Here is a 15359-nt window from a genome sequence, read left to right on the forward strand (position 1 = left end):
ACCGCAGTTACACCGGACCCTCTGATTGGCTCCTGCTCTGTCCAATCACAGTGGGAGTGGGTCGCCGGCGGGGGGGCGCACGCGCACCCTATACCAGGAAGTAGATGTGACGTACAGGTACGTTGTTTCACACAGCAAACGTGCGGTGGGCAGCCCGGAAGTGGTTAAGCTCTCATTTTTTCTGCCTGGAAACTCTCCTTCATGTTAGCCAATGTGTCCATGCACACTATGGATTTTTCAGGAGTTTACAGGCATATGCTGCTATAGGCAGTAAAAAACTCACCAAACTCACATTTTGAGAGGAGCTTTTAAGCAGAGTGCCCAAAAGTGTGCAAAAAAGCATGAAAGAGCATAAAAAGCATGGAGAATCTCAAAGAAGCTTGAAAGCACAGAAAGAAAATTTTAAAAAATGAGCTGAGTGGAAGGTTTGTAAAAAAAAAAAGGCTCAAAGGAGCTCAAAGAAGCTCAATAAAAATGTGCAAAAGAGCTCAAAAAAGTACAACCTTCTTCAAGCTAAAAAAAAAAAGCTCAAATTCCTGTAAAAGCAGCTTTTTTATTTTTAGCTGCAGTGTTCATGAGCTCTTACAGTACATTTCCTCTGTATTATCAAACGAATATACATTTGGAAGTCCCAGTGCCTCTTAGATATGCTTTTAGGAGACTAGCATTAGCACAACAGTATTTGGTTTTCTAAATCCACTCTGTAATATAGTTTTATTATCTATTGTTCCTTTCTGTAGATCCTTTATTTTGAACTTCCTGTACCAGGGTGACAACACTATTTGTTTTACAGTGCAATCGCACAACAGTGTTGTCACCCTGTGGACAGTGTAGTCTTGGATGAACATGAAGTTTTAAACAGACCTAAACAATATCAATAAAAGCTAACTGTTGTAATTACCCCTCATCCGAGTAATATAATTTTTTCATACCCTGTAACTTCCATTTTTGCTCACCATCAATGCCTAACAATTTCTACATATCCTAGTTTTCTGCATGGGAAGCCGGTGGAAGGTTCTGGATATGTGATATTCGGAGCTATTGATAATAATGAGAAGAAGAGTTTTCCTGACTCTCTTACCAACATTACGGTAAGAACAATGAACACCTATGGCTCAGAAAGTACGATTGAGAAAATGTCCATGTGTTATAGGGAATGGTCACGAGACATTTTGCTCAGGATGAATGCTTTCATTTTGGGAAGGAGGTAGGGCAGTGAAGTGGAGCATGAGGTCCATGGGGTCCTCACATCTGTTATCCACTGATGTTTAGAGATCTCTCTTTTTCTCCGCTATGACCATGATTGCCCTGAGTGCCCCATATAATAACACATTGACTCCACCAGAGGACTAATGATACCAAATTAATTGATGTGCCTTGTAACCTCTAGGGACTCTGCAAGGAATAGTGGAAACAGCTGTACTAGTGGCAGGGTGGTCATCTCCTTCCAGGGTGTCTGTCAGGGGTGAAAGTCCCTTTTCCTACTTCAAACAAAATAGGATAAATTGCAATTGCCAGTAATAAGTTCAGACAAAGTAAAGGGTAGTTTCCAGTTACTTAAAAAAATGTTGAATACAGATGAACCCAGGTGCTTGGCTAAGAATGAGAGACAGAGAAACACTGGTTGCAGCTGCTCTCTGTAACTGCTGCCCTGCAGTGCTGAACTGGTTAACAGCTGTATCAATCAGAGGAAGGAGCTGCTGAGCAGGAAGAGTTCAACAGACTGATTCAGGTAGCAGTGAACTTTGGGAATTGTAGTCCGGTGGAGAGAGAATCTACTGTGTAATCAAGAGATTTGAACTATATTCCCCAGAAAGGGGATTGCCATTAGGATGGGAAAGAAATGCATTTTCCATGGCTGTACAAAATACAGCTTCCTCTTGCCATGAGGTAGACCAGAGGGTGCACATCGCTGAGGATGTGGTTCCCCCCACCCTGTCCCATTGCAGAGATTTCCCTTCCCTTCCTATTCCATAGCCAAACAGGAAGTGAGGGAAAATTCCTCCAAATTAAGGGCATTCCTTGGGGACTCCCAGGTCACTAGAACTACTGTCCCCATTGGGAGATTTTCCCCTCTACTACTTTTCTGGGGACAACCCAAAATTTGAGATTTTCTTTTACTTTCACATTCAATGATAATGGTAAACAGGGCAAATAGAGAGGGTGAATCTCCCTAACAGAGGCACAGACAGCAATAAAAGCCAGACAGGTGTTCTAATCCTTCTCTTCTCTATCCAGAACTAAAACTTTCCTTTAGTTATACTTCAATTATTGTTCTGCTTCTCCGATCTAAGCACTGAAAGTGTGATCTCTATAACTGATTAAGTTCTGACAAGATATCTGTACATTACAGTCTCAATAGAATTAGCAGACAGTGCCTTGATCCAAATGACATCTTGCAGATCATAAAATTTTTAATCCAAAACCTGTGCAAATCTTCACAGTTGAACATCAGATAAGAAAAAAATCTAAATACTGTATGTATAGCTCCAACAAAGAACCATTTATGTACTCTCTCCAACCACCTTCAACCTGATTAGTCCCAACCTTCCTTTAACCGAAGGATAGATACACCCCACCTACATAACCAAATATCTACAGGCTATAAACATTTACAGTTTTTACAAGACCATGAATGCAAACTTTTTGTATTTTTAGCTTAAAGATGGGAAAGCAGAAGTGAAACTGCAAAGGTATATGATCACTGGACGATACTTTGACCTATCCTACCTCATTGGAAAATCTCTCTATGTCGCTGCAACTGTGTTGACCAATGCAGGTAGGAAGAGTACCCAGTATTGGTCTGGAGTTTCAGCAAAAAAAAAAAGGTGGGCTCTAACATTTTCTTGTGTCTTCCAGGCAGTGATATGGTGGAGGCGGAGAAGGCTGGGATTCCAGTGGTAAACACCGCATTCAAGATACTTTTCACCAAGACCTCCAAGTTCTTCAAGCCTTCAATGCCCTATCTGGCCAAGGTAAGGTTGCCCAACACTTACTGTTGGCAGTACATGGAGGGCTTACACTTACTAGTTCTTGCAGATGGTTAATTTATTTTATTTTACAGAGAATGTGGCAAGAGTCTCCTTGAGAGGTGTGAAACTCCATGGTAGATGGTAGCAAAGTGGAAAACTGGCAGAGAGATCTTGCTGCTATAGTCACACCAAGATATAAACAGCCAGTGGTTGAGTTAGTCCACTGACTTTCACCCCCCAAAAAAAGTTTTTGTGAATCAAACTTTTAAATCTTAAAAGGGGCTTTCCATTTTACATTGATTCTTGCATAATTACATCAAAAACAAGAATGCCATACTGCTATGCCCTCAACACATTTTACTTCAATTCAGGACAGCAGGTTGCAGAACTGACGTTTCAGGATTTTGTGTGTGTTGGAGAATTGAACCACCTTACAGATTCTTCTATCACTTGGGAGACTCTATTGGTGAGAGTTATGTGCTGAGGTTCTGGGTCTCCACACCAGCTATGCTGGGGCTCCCACTCTTCCTGCTGGATTTTATATTCATTTTATATTATGGAGAATGTAACAGGAGATGTTGGAATACACAAAGGTGGGTGGCACACCCAAAGTTCCAAAGTAGACAGGCACAGAGTCTGGAATTATGGCAGGGGAGGTCATTACTGGGGCATTTAGGACAAATACCCTAAGAAGCCAGGGGCCAACTTAAACTAAGAAAGAACATTTGGTTTAGCCACCCCATTCTGTTTCTTTTTATAGTTAAATAGCTGTGAAGCTTTTAAAGTAGAACTAAACCTTTCTATTTTTATTTGGATAGCGTAAGCAAGGGTAATAATGCTTGTCAGTTTTTGGGGAGTTTTTGCCATCTGTTCCATTGTGGAGGTTTTCCTTTACTTCCTGTACCATAGCCAAAACAAATGAGAGAAAATCCTTCAAACTGAGGGAATCCCTGGTTGTCACCTCGGTTGCCCCCGTTGGATAATTCCCCCCTATTCCTGTTCTAGGTTCTTGGTGGTAACAGTAAACAGGGCAAATAGAGTGGGTGATGGTGTGAATACACGATTAGAATATCGCCCGATCATTCGACCACCGACTTTTGAAAAAGTATTTGTTGGTCGAAAACGTTGCCAGCATACACGGTCTGAATATCGCTCAACCGTTGCCCGCCGACCACCGAAACAGTGTTCGTCGGTCGAAAACGTTGCCAACATTAACGATTCCGGGAAAATATTTTCGGGCATGCGTGATGAGGTTATACAGATTTAAACTGAGCGACCTCAACACCAACGTATAGCATATCGTTCTTTCGCAAACGAGACAACAGAATTTTTCGGGTTTTTCAAACGGTATTTTTCGTTCACAATATCGATAACGCTCATTGATGGCTGGACATTAACAAGTAGAATATCGGCCGATCGCTCTGTGAACGGAAATTTTCGGCCGATTTTCTTATCGTGTATTCCAGCCATTAGTCTCATTACAGGATCACAGACAGTAATAAATACCTAACAGATTTTCTAGTCCCTCTCCAATCTATCTGACGCCAAACATTTGTTGCCTTTAGTTTTATTTTAAGGATACAGTCCACTTGCCAACATTTGTTTAACCGCTTCCCGCCTGCACAATAGCTGACAGACAGCTAAAGCTCCCCAGTTCTGAGAGGACATCCTTGGACATGTGTGCCTCTCCCACGCCCCCTGGAGTGTGCACAAGGTGCGCTCTGTGACTGCTGTGTGCCTTGAAAATCAGGATAAAGGGTCAACCACAGTGGCCCTTTACTATGTGATCAGCTGTGTCCAATCCCAGCCGTCACAATGTAAACAGACTTGCCGGTTATCAGTTCTCCTTTCCTCACACAGAGACAGCGTAAGGAAAGAAGAGCCAATCTGTGGGGGCTCCATGTTTACACTGATAAGTTCATTGTTTACACTGAATATCAGTGCCCTGATTATCAGTGCGGCCCCATCAGTACCACCAATCAGTGCCCATCAGTCCTGCCTCATCAGTGCCCTTAAGTGCAGCCTTATTAGTGCACATCTGTGCAGCCTCATCAGTGCCCATCAGTGCAACATATCAGTGCCCATCAGTGAAGAACAAAAATTACTTATTTGCAAAATTTTAAAACAGAAACTATGAAAAACGTTATGGGTTTTTTTTCCAAATTTTCAGTCTTGTTTTTATTAGCAAAAAAAAAAATCCCAGTGGTGATTAAAATCCACAAAAAAGAAAGCTCTATTTTTCTCAAAAAAATTATAAAAATGTTATTTAGGTACAGTGTTGCATGACCGAGAAATTGTCATTGAAAATGTAACAGCTATGAAAGCTGAAAATTGTCCTGGGCAGAAAGGAGGTGAAAGTGCCCGGTTTTGAAGTGGTTAAGGGCTTTCTTTGTCCAATTTTAATTAAAATTAAATTTGCTTACACTCAGATTTTCCATGCAGGGGTTTCACCATTACACAGTGTTCAACACAAAACTACAGCCTCCTGGCTCTAAAGCAGCCTCATTCGGACGACACTGGCTTTCAACCTATTAGATCTCTCTAGCCAGAACATTGCAGTGTTCACAGGATGCTCCTACAGCAACTGTATCTCTCAGGTGTTGGTCTGGTCAGTGAAGAAAGTCAGACACTCATAGCCTGTCTATGCACCTGCTGCTCATGGGCAGCACAATGGTCTCCTCGGGAGGGTGGATCACTGAACTCTACTCAGTTTTCATACCATAAGACCTGTCAACATTTGCACAAACAATAGTTACTAGTCATCATCAAAATTTGGACCTAGATTGGGAGTTTGCTTCCCACACAAGACTCTTTAAAGCCTCTAGACTCAAAAACCCATACCAACAATCCTGGAGAAAATTGGCTCAACTTACATTGACGAGAACCCTGGGTAACACCAAACCCCCCTGACATTGTGACATACATAGCACAGTCCTGTGGTTTATGAAATGTTTGTTGACAATCTTATTTAGTTACTATATGTATACTCCATTTCCCACCTGAAAAAAACAATCCTCATTTACTTCTCATTTTTTTTCATTATATGTCTAAAATATGTGTTAGCTCTCCAATTGCACTACTTTAAAAACGCAAACACCAAAACTGCCATTGAATAAAACGGTCCAGTTTTCATATGCAGTTTTTAATTGGTGCTCTGTTAAACTCAACTGCTCAGGTATAAAAGAGGCCCTACTCTTATATTATTTCTTTTCCAGATTTTGCTGCAGAATCCTGATGGCTCCCCAGCCCCAGATGTTGAGATTTGTACAGTGGAAGACAAATGTTCTAAAACCAGCACAGATGGCACAACTGGAATTATCCTTAACACCCAGTCTGACATCCAGGAGTTGAAAATTCTTGTAAGTGCTTGAAGAGAAACCAGTGAAGGAGTAATGGATTTTGTTTTAATGTGTAATTGTCATTTTGTAGCCAACGGGAACACAGAGAATATTACACTTTATATGAAACTACAGGATGTATTGGCTAGTACGAGGAACTACATGTAGCATCCTCCTAGAGTAGAATGCTAGGTATATTTAGTTTTTGGCTCCTTTATTATTATTATTATTATTATTATTATTATTATTCAGGATTTATATAGCGCCAACAGTTTGCGCAGCGCTTTACAATGTGAGGGAAGACAATCCAGTTACAATACAATTCAATACAGGAGGAATTAGAGGGCCCTGCTTATTAGAGCTTACAATCTAGAAGGGAGAGTTAAGTGAAACAAAAGGCAATAACCATGGGGGATGGGCTGATGGATAAAATGGAGGTATAGTTGTTAGGTGTGGGTAGGATAGGCTTCTCTGAAAAGGGGGGGGGGGGTTTCAGAGATTGCCTAAAAGCTAATAGAGTATGAGATAATTGGATAGATAAGGGTAAGGAGTTCCATAGGATTGGAGAGGCTCTGGTAAAGTCCTGTAGGCGAGCATGGGAGGAGGTGACGAGGGAGTTAGAGAGCAGGAGGTTTTAAGAGGAACGAAGAGAGCGATTAGGTTGGTATTTTGAGACAAGGCTAGTGATGTAGCTGGGGGCTAAGCTGTGGATGGCTGTTGATGTGGATGTAAGATGTTGTTAGTATTTTGAATTTAATTCATTGGGTGAGTGGAAGCCAGTGGAGAGCTTGACAGAGAGGAGCAGCAGACACTGAGCGATTGGTAATGTGGATGAGTCTGGCAGCAGCATTCATGATGGATTGAAGGGGGGATAGCCTGTGTAGAGGTAAGCCAATGAGAAGGGAATTTGCAGTAGTCGAGGCGCGAAATGACCAGGGAGTTAACTAAGAGCTTTATTGTGTCTTTGGTTAGAAAGGGGTGTATTTTGGAGATATTGTGCAGTTTGAGGCTGCAAGATTTGGTCAGCGATTGGATGTAGGGCTTGAAGGAGAGTTCAGAGTCCAGGACAACACCTAGGACCTTGGCATGCGAGGATGGGCTGATGGTAATGCCATCGATATTGACAGAGAGATCAGGGGAAGGGGCATGTGGTGGAGGAAAAATTATAAGCTTGGTTTTGGATGGATTGAGTTTGAGGAAGTGGTGTGACATCCAGACTGATATATCTGATAGTAGACTAGTGATGCGTGAGGAGACTGAAGGAGAAAGCTGAGGGGTGGATAAATAGATTTGGGTATTGTCAGCGTAGAGATGGTATTGGAAGCCGTGGGAGGCTATCAGCTGACCCAGAGAGGAGGTGTATATTGAAAATAGGAGGGGTCCAAGAACAGAGCCTTGGGGGACCCCAACAGAGAAGGGAAGAGGAGAGGAAGAAGTATAATTGTGAGTAACGCTAAAGGTGCGGTTGGATAAGTAGGAAGATAACCAGTGAAGAGTACGGTCACGGAGACCAAAGGCATGGAGTTTTTTGAGGAGGAGGTGATGGTAATCCATATCAAAGGCAGCAGAAAGGTCCAGGAGTAGGAGTAAAGAATAGTGTCCATTGGTTTTGGCTGTTACTAGATTGTTTGTCAGTTTTAGGAGAGCAGTTTCAGTGGAGTGTTGAGGCCAAAATCCAGACTGAAGGGGAGGCTATTCTCGGCAAGGTGGTCGCACAGTCAGTTGTAGACCAGACATTCTTTTATAATTAACGGAGCAGGGATTGTATGATATGGTCTGTTCAGATTGTCACAGGCTTGGATTGCTTCCTCCTGCCTCTAGAGGAAGTTTCTGGAGCCTAGGGAGGTTGAATTCAATCCCCAGCCTTAATATTGATCTGGGCGAAGCCAATTCCTGGGGGAGGTGTGCCCAGATGGTGGCTAAGGAGCTGATAAATAGTCTGGAGCCCTGGGGAGATTGTCTTTCCCCAGTAAGGAGAGTTCCAAGTCCCAGGGGGCTAATGCCCCTGAGGCAGCCTGTGGACTGTGTTACTGTTCTTTAAGGTCTCAGCGGTGGCACAGGTGTGACCTGGAAGTGATCTAGAACAGACTGCAGGACTTCACCAAATGGATCTTGTCTAAAGGACTGTCTTACTCACTGGATCGTGTCTGGAGGAAGCTGGAAGGTAGCTCAGAAGCTGAGTTGATTCATTTTGACCGCTTGGTTTTTGGATATAAGTGCCAGAGATAGATTGGACTGAGACAGGTTTCCTAGGGTCTTAGATATTGCCCATTTACCCATCCTTAGCAGAATCCTGGACTGTGAGCTTTACAAAGAGTGCCCTCCTGTGCAGTTCAGTGTTCCTGACGTGCACTGGGTACCTACAGCTGTGCAATTGTGCAGGATAACCAGCCTCATGGTCAGGGCCAGATTAACGTAGGGGCTATTGGAGCTGCAGTTCCAGGCCCCTAACTTTATATAGGCCCCGGGTTGGCCATATTCACTGTTACCGCTCTTCTGTCACTTGTAAACACAGAAGTCTGGCTTCTATGCTCGCTTCCCCAGGCAGCTCCCTCAGAACCTCCCCACACAGCACGAAGGCCGGACAAGGAGGGACAGTTGCCGATGCATGGATGTGTTTATGGGCTTCAGAGACAGCATCCCATGTTGAATTAGGCATGCATGGCTGCACCCTTCCTCCTCTGGGTGCATGCCAAGGCACGGCCCTTAAGGCCCTTCAAAATCCTCAGCACCAAGCCCATGATGCTCTTAATCCGGCCCTGCTCATGGTCCCCAGCTGTGAAGCTTTGAGACTGTTCATAAAGATTCCTTCACGGTCCCCAGCTGTGAGTGCCTACAGCCTAAAAAAAATACAATTGTAACACTGTCCCTGTAGGGCCTGGTGGATGATGACTTGATGGGCTCCCCCAGTTACCAGCACATGGTTGCCTTGAGATATAGTTCATTGATTCCTCTTTGCTCCTGCTGGCTCGTCACACAATAAACCATCTAGGGGTGTTGGTTTTTTATGTTTATTTGGAACTTGGATAGGAGAAGGGAATAGTGGGATACTCCAATTCAAACTATATACATCAGCTGGGGACATCTTTCGCTAGACCTCATAGGTTGATTGGAAAGAGCTGGGCTTCTTGATCCACACTGCCACAAGTGTGAAAAGGGTTAAGTCTCTTGTTCTTCACTTCCTAGCATGCAACTTAATGGATGACAACTTATCTTGAGGACACTCTCACTAGCATCCCCTTTCAACCGACACCACTGACTATCCTAGGAGCAGGGGTGGCCCCCCCTCTGGTCAGGCTCTTTGATACGAGATTCTGTACTCACTGTACTGCAGAGCCAGATCCTCCAGTGTCTCCCCTCTCAATAAGCTCCTCTGGATCTCCGGGTTCAGTTCCTCACTGCTACTTTCCAGGCCCACAGGACGACCCTCCTGAGGCCTCGTGACACCTCTACAGAGGATGAGGGAGCCACCTTCTCCCTCCGGGACTACACTATCCAGCCGAAAGACCTCAAGCACATGCGCTCCTGGCTTTTATACAGTATTCCAGCATGCACCGAGGCACTTTTCCTCTGCCAAATCACCAGGGCTGTATCAAAAGCCTGTGCACCCATTTGTCAGGTTTGCTCCCACTGTCCAATATGCCTCCCTATTGGACCAGTGCAAAACACTCTCCAGACAGAATGAGTTGCATCCTGAGCACAATGAGCAGACCTCACTAACAGTTCCTGCTCTCTGGTAGGCAGAGAACAATATATATTTACCTGCAGCCCTTCTGGTAAGCAAACAGAGCTCAAAACTATACTTTCTCACTAGCACCTACCTAGGAGGGTGCTGCACAATCATAGAATTTGTAAACATTAGACTAATGAGTAGTGTTGAGCGAACACGGACTGTATTATTCGTGTTCGTACCGAATAATTGGATTTTTTTTACCCGAACACGGACACTTTACTGTATGTTCGGGTAAAAATCCGTGTTCGGTCGTTTTATTTCCGGGTTTTGCATGCTTTGGCGCTCTTTTCATGGCGGGCTTTCAACAGCCAATCAACAATCGTTTAACTGGTGTGCCTTAAGCCATCCCAGCCATGCCTGCAAATGTCTTAGTAGCTGTGATTGGCCGTCTGAAGCATGTGACCAAGTCTTTATAAGTTCGAGGCAGCCGCCGCAGCAGCGTCATTCTGCTGCTTAGCTAAGGGACAGAGCACACATCAATGTGCTGGCTGCTGATTAGGGAAAGATAGGCAGGAAAAAAACATTTGTGTCCGGATAGAATTGAGGGACAGGTCGGAGTGTTTAGGCAGGGCGAGTTGTAGGCATTTTAGGGATAGAGTCTGCTGAATTATAGGGTCAGTGTCTTCTACAAACTACAATCGATATTGCTGTGTGGGGGGTGGGGTGAATCTGCACTCAATCCTGATCTACGATCTCTTCTCAATCCTGTTAGGGACAGAGTCTGCTGAATTTTAGGGAAACTGTGTTCTACAAACTACAATCGATATTGCTGTGTGGTGTGGGATTGGAGATAGGCAGGTGTCAGTGATCCACATCCATTTTTCTGTGTGTGAGCTGCAGTGAACACAATCTTTTTGGGCTGCAGTGAACACAATCTTTTTGGGCTGCAGTGAACACAATCTTTTTGGGCTGCAGTGAACACAATCTTTTTGGGGTGCAGTGAACAAAATCTTTTTGGGGTGCAGTGAACACAATCCTTTTTGGTGTGCAGTGAACACAATCTTTGTGGGGTGCAGTGAACAAAATCCTTTGTGGGGTGCAGTGAACACAATCTTTTTGGGGTGCAGTGAACAAAATCCTTTTTGGGGTGCAGTGAACAACATCCTTTTTGGGGTGCAGTGAACACAATCTTTTTGGGGTGCAGTGAACAAAATCCTTTGTGGGGTGCAGTGAACACAATCTTTTTGGGGTGCAGTGAACACAATCTTTTTGGGGTGGAGTGAACAACATCCTTTTTGGGGTGCAGTGAACAAAATCCTTTTTGGGGTGCAGTGAACAAAATCATTTTTGGGGTGCAGTGAACACAATCTTTTTGGGGTGCAGTGAACACAATCTTTGTGGGGTGCAGTGAACACAATCTTTTTGGGGTGGAGTGAACAACATCCTTTTTGGGGTGCAGTGAACAACATCCTTTTTGGGGTGCAGTGAACACAATCTTTTTGGGGTGCAGTGAACACAATCTTTGCGGGGTACAGTGAACAGAATCTTTGTGGGGTGCAGTGAACACAATCTTTGGGGGGTACAGTGAACACAATCTTTTTGGGGTGCAGTGAACACAATCTTTGTGGGGTGCAGTGAACACAATCTTTTTGGGGTGGAGTGAACAAAATCATTTTTGGGGTGCAGTGAACAACATCCTTTTTGGGGTGCAGTGATCAAAATCCTTTTTGGGGTGCAGTGAACACAATCTTTTTGGGGTGCAGTGAACAAAATCCTTTGTGGGGTGCAGTGAACAGAATCTTTGTGGGGTGCAGTGAACACAATCTTTGGGGGGGTACAGTGAACACAATCTTTTTGGGGTGCAGTGAACACAATCTTTGTGGGGTACAGTGAACAGAATCTTTGTGGGGTGCAGTGAACACAATCTTTGGGGGGTACAGTGAACACAATCTTTTTGGGGTGCAGTGAACACAATCTTTGGGGGGTACAGTGAACACAATCTTTTTGGGGTGCAGTGAACACAATCTTTGTGGGGTGCAGTGAACACAATCTTTGGGGGGGTACAGTGAACACAATCTTTTTGGGGTGCAGTGAACAACATCCTTTTAGGGTGCAGTGAACACAATCTTTGTGGGGTGCAGTGAACAACATCCTTTTAGGGTGCAGTGAACACAATCTTTGTGGGGTACAGTGAACAGAATCTTTGTGGGGTGCAGTGAACACAATCTTTGGGGGGTACAGTGAACACAATCTTTGTGAGGTGCAGTGAACACAATCTTTGTGGGGTGCAGTGAACACAATCATTGTGGGGTGCAGTGAACTCAATCTTTGTGGGGTACAGTGAACACAATCTCATACTTCTGAAGATTTGAGGGTGCTGCCTGTTCCATACTCCCCCTACTCCTCATCTAGCCTTTTAGGGGTACAAACAATAGTAATTGGGGCCTAGTGTGGTTGTGTACGTGTGATATACATACACTTTTTTTGGATCATATTTTCTATTCCGCTATTTAATCAAAAACCTTTGGGGATCAGTTAAATTGGGGGATAGTCTGTGTTGGTACGTGTGAGAGAGATCCACCTTTCCAAGTTGTTGGGGTTCATCTCATACTTCTGAAGGTTTGAGGGTGCTGCCTGTTCCATACTCCCCCTACTCCTCATCTAGCCTTTTAGGGGTACAAACAATAGTAATTGGGGCCTAGTGTGGTTGTGTACGTGTGATATACATACACTTTTTTTGGATCATATTTTCTATTCCGCTATTTAATCAAAAACCTTTGGGGATCAGTTAAATTGGGGGATAGTCTGTGTTGGTACGTGTGAGAGAGATCCACCTTTCCAAGTTGTTGGGGTTCATCTCATACTTCTGAAGGTTTGAGGGTGCTGCCTGTTCCATACTCCCCCTACTCCTAGCCTTTTAGGGGTACAAACAATAGTAATTGGGGCCCAGTGTGGTTGTGTACGTGTGATATACATACACTTTTTTTGGATCATATTTTCTATTCCGCTATTTAATCAAAAACCTTTGGGGATCAGTTAAATTGGGGGATAGTCTGTGTTGGTACGTGTGAGAGAGATCCACCTTTCCAAGTTGTTGGGGTTCATCTCATACTTCTGAAGGTTTGAGGGTGCTGCCTGTTCCATACCCCCCCTACTCCTCATCTAGCCTTTTAGGGGTACAAACAATAGTAATTGGGGCCTAGTGTGGTTGTGTACGTGTGATATACATACACTTTTTTTGGATCATATTTTCTATTCCGCTATTTAATCAAAAACCTTTGGGGATCAGTTAAATTGGGGGATAGTCTGTGTTGGTACGTGTGAGAGAGATCCACCTTTCCAAGTTGTTGGGGTTCATCTCATACTTCTGAAGGTTTGAGGGTGCTGCCTGTTCCATACCCCCCCTACTCCTCATCTAGCCTTTTAGGGGTACAAACAATAGTAATTGGGGCCTAGTGTGGTTGTGTACGTGTGATATACATACACTTTTTTTGGATCATATTTTCTATTCCGCTATTTAATCAAAAACCTTTGGGGATCAGTTAAATTGGGGGATAGTCTGTGTTGGTACGTGTGAGAGAGATCCACCTTTCCAAGTTGTTGGGGTTCATCTCATACTTCTGAAGGTTTGAGGGTGCTGCCTGTTCCATACTCCCCCTACTCCTCATCTAGCCTTTTAGGGGTACAAACAATAGTAATTGGGGCCTAGTGTGGTTGTGTACGTGTGATATACATACACTTTTTTTGGATCATATTTTCTATTCCGCTATTTAATCAAAAACCTTTGGGGATCAGTTAAATTGGGGGATAGTCTGTGTTGGTACGTGTGAGAGAGATCCACCTTTCCAAGTTGTTGGGGTTCATCTCATACTTCTGAAGGTTTGAGGGTGCTGCCTGTTCCATACTCCCACTACTCCTCATCTAGCCTTTTAGGGGTACAAACAATAGTAATTGGGGCCTAGTGTGGTTGTGTACGTGTGATATACATACACTTTTTTTGGATCATATTTTCTATTCCGCTATTTAATCAAAAACCTTTGGGGATCAGTTAAATTGGGGGATAGTCTGTGTTGGTACGTGTGAGAGAGATCCACCTTTCCAAGTTGTTGGGGTTCATCTCATACTTCTGAAGGTTTGAGGGTGCTGCCTGTTCCATACCCCCCCTACTCCTCATCTAGCCTTTTAGGGGTACAAACAATAGTAATTGGGGCCTAGTGTGGTTGTGTACGTGTGATATACATACACTTTTTTTGGATCATATTTTCTATTCCGCTATTTAATCAAAAACCTTTGGGGATCAGTTAAATTGGGGGATAGTCTGTGTTGGTACGTGTGAGAGAGATCCACCTTTCCAAGTTGTTGGGGTTCATCTCATACTTCTGAAGGTTTGAGGGTGCTGCCTGTTCCATACCCCCCCTACTCCTCATCTAGCCTTTTAGGGGTACAAACAATAGTAATTGGGGCCTAGTGTGGTTGTGTACGTGTGATATACATACACTTTTTTTGGATCATATTTTCTATTCCGCTATTTAATCAAAAACCTTTGGGGATCAGTTAAATTGGGGGATAGTCTGTGTTGGTACGTGTGAGAGAGATCCACCTTTCCAAGTTGTTGGGGTTCATCTCATACTTCTGAAGGTTTGAGGGTGCTGCCTGTTCCATACTCCCCCTACTCCTCATCTAGCCTTTTAGGGGTACAAACAATAGTAATTGGGGCCTAGTGTGGTTGTGTACGTGTGATATACATACACTTTTTTTGGATCATATTTTCTATTCCGCTATTTAATCAAAAACCTTTGGGGATCAGTTAAATTGGGGGATAGTCTGTGTTGGTACGTGTGAGAGAGATCCACCTTTCCAAGTTGTTGGGGTTCATCTCATACTTCTGAAGGTTTGAGGGTGCTGCCTGTTCCATACTCCCCCTACTCCTCATCTAGCCTTTTAGGGGTACAAACAATAGTAATTGGGGCCTAGTGTGGTTGTGTACGTGTGATATACATACACTTTTTTTGGATCATATTTTCTATTCCGCTATTTAATCAAAAACCTTTGGGGATCAGTTAAATTGGGGGATAGTCTGTGTTGGTACGTGTGAGAGAGATCCACCTTTCCAAGTTGTTGGGGTTCATCTCATACTTTTGAAGGTTTGAGGGTGCTGCCTGTTCCATACCCCCCCTACTCCTCATCTAGCCTTTTAGGGGTACAAACAATAGTAATTGGGGCCTAGTGTGGTTGTGTACGTGTGATATACATACACTTTTTTTGGATCATATTTTCTATTCCGCTATTTAATCAAAAACCTTTGGGGATCAGTTAAATTGGGGGATAGTCTGTGTTGGTACGTGTGAGAGAGATCCACCTTTCCAAGTTTTTGGG

General features: G+C 43.7%; 1 protein-coding gene across 1 annotated transcript in view; it reads left to right on the forward strand.

The window, feature by feature from the left end:
• The window catches only part of LOC309553290 (complement C3-like), a 183753-nt gene that overhangs the window by 56548 nt on the left and 111846 nt on the right, over positions 1-15359 (forward strand). Inside the window, exons 8-11 of the mRNA XM_082254303.1 lie at positions 989-1091; positions 2659-2779; positions 2860-2975; positions 6188-6331. Coding sequence (XP_082110429.1) covers positions 989-1091; positions 2659-2779; positions 2860-2975; positions 6188-6331 — 484 coding nt within the window. The remainder of the gene's footprint in view (positions 1-988; positions 1092-2658; positions 2780-2859; positions 2976-6187; positions 6332-15359) is intronic.

This window comes from Pelophylax lessonae (assembly GCF_965119305.1).
Source record: "Pelophylax lessonae genome assembly, chromosome: 4".
Taxonomy (NCBI): Eukaryota; Metazoa; Chordata; class Amphibia; order Anura; family Ranidae; genus Pelophylax; species Pelophylax lessonae.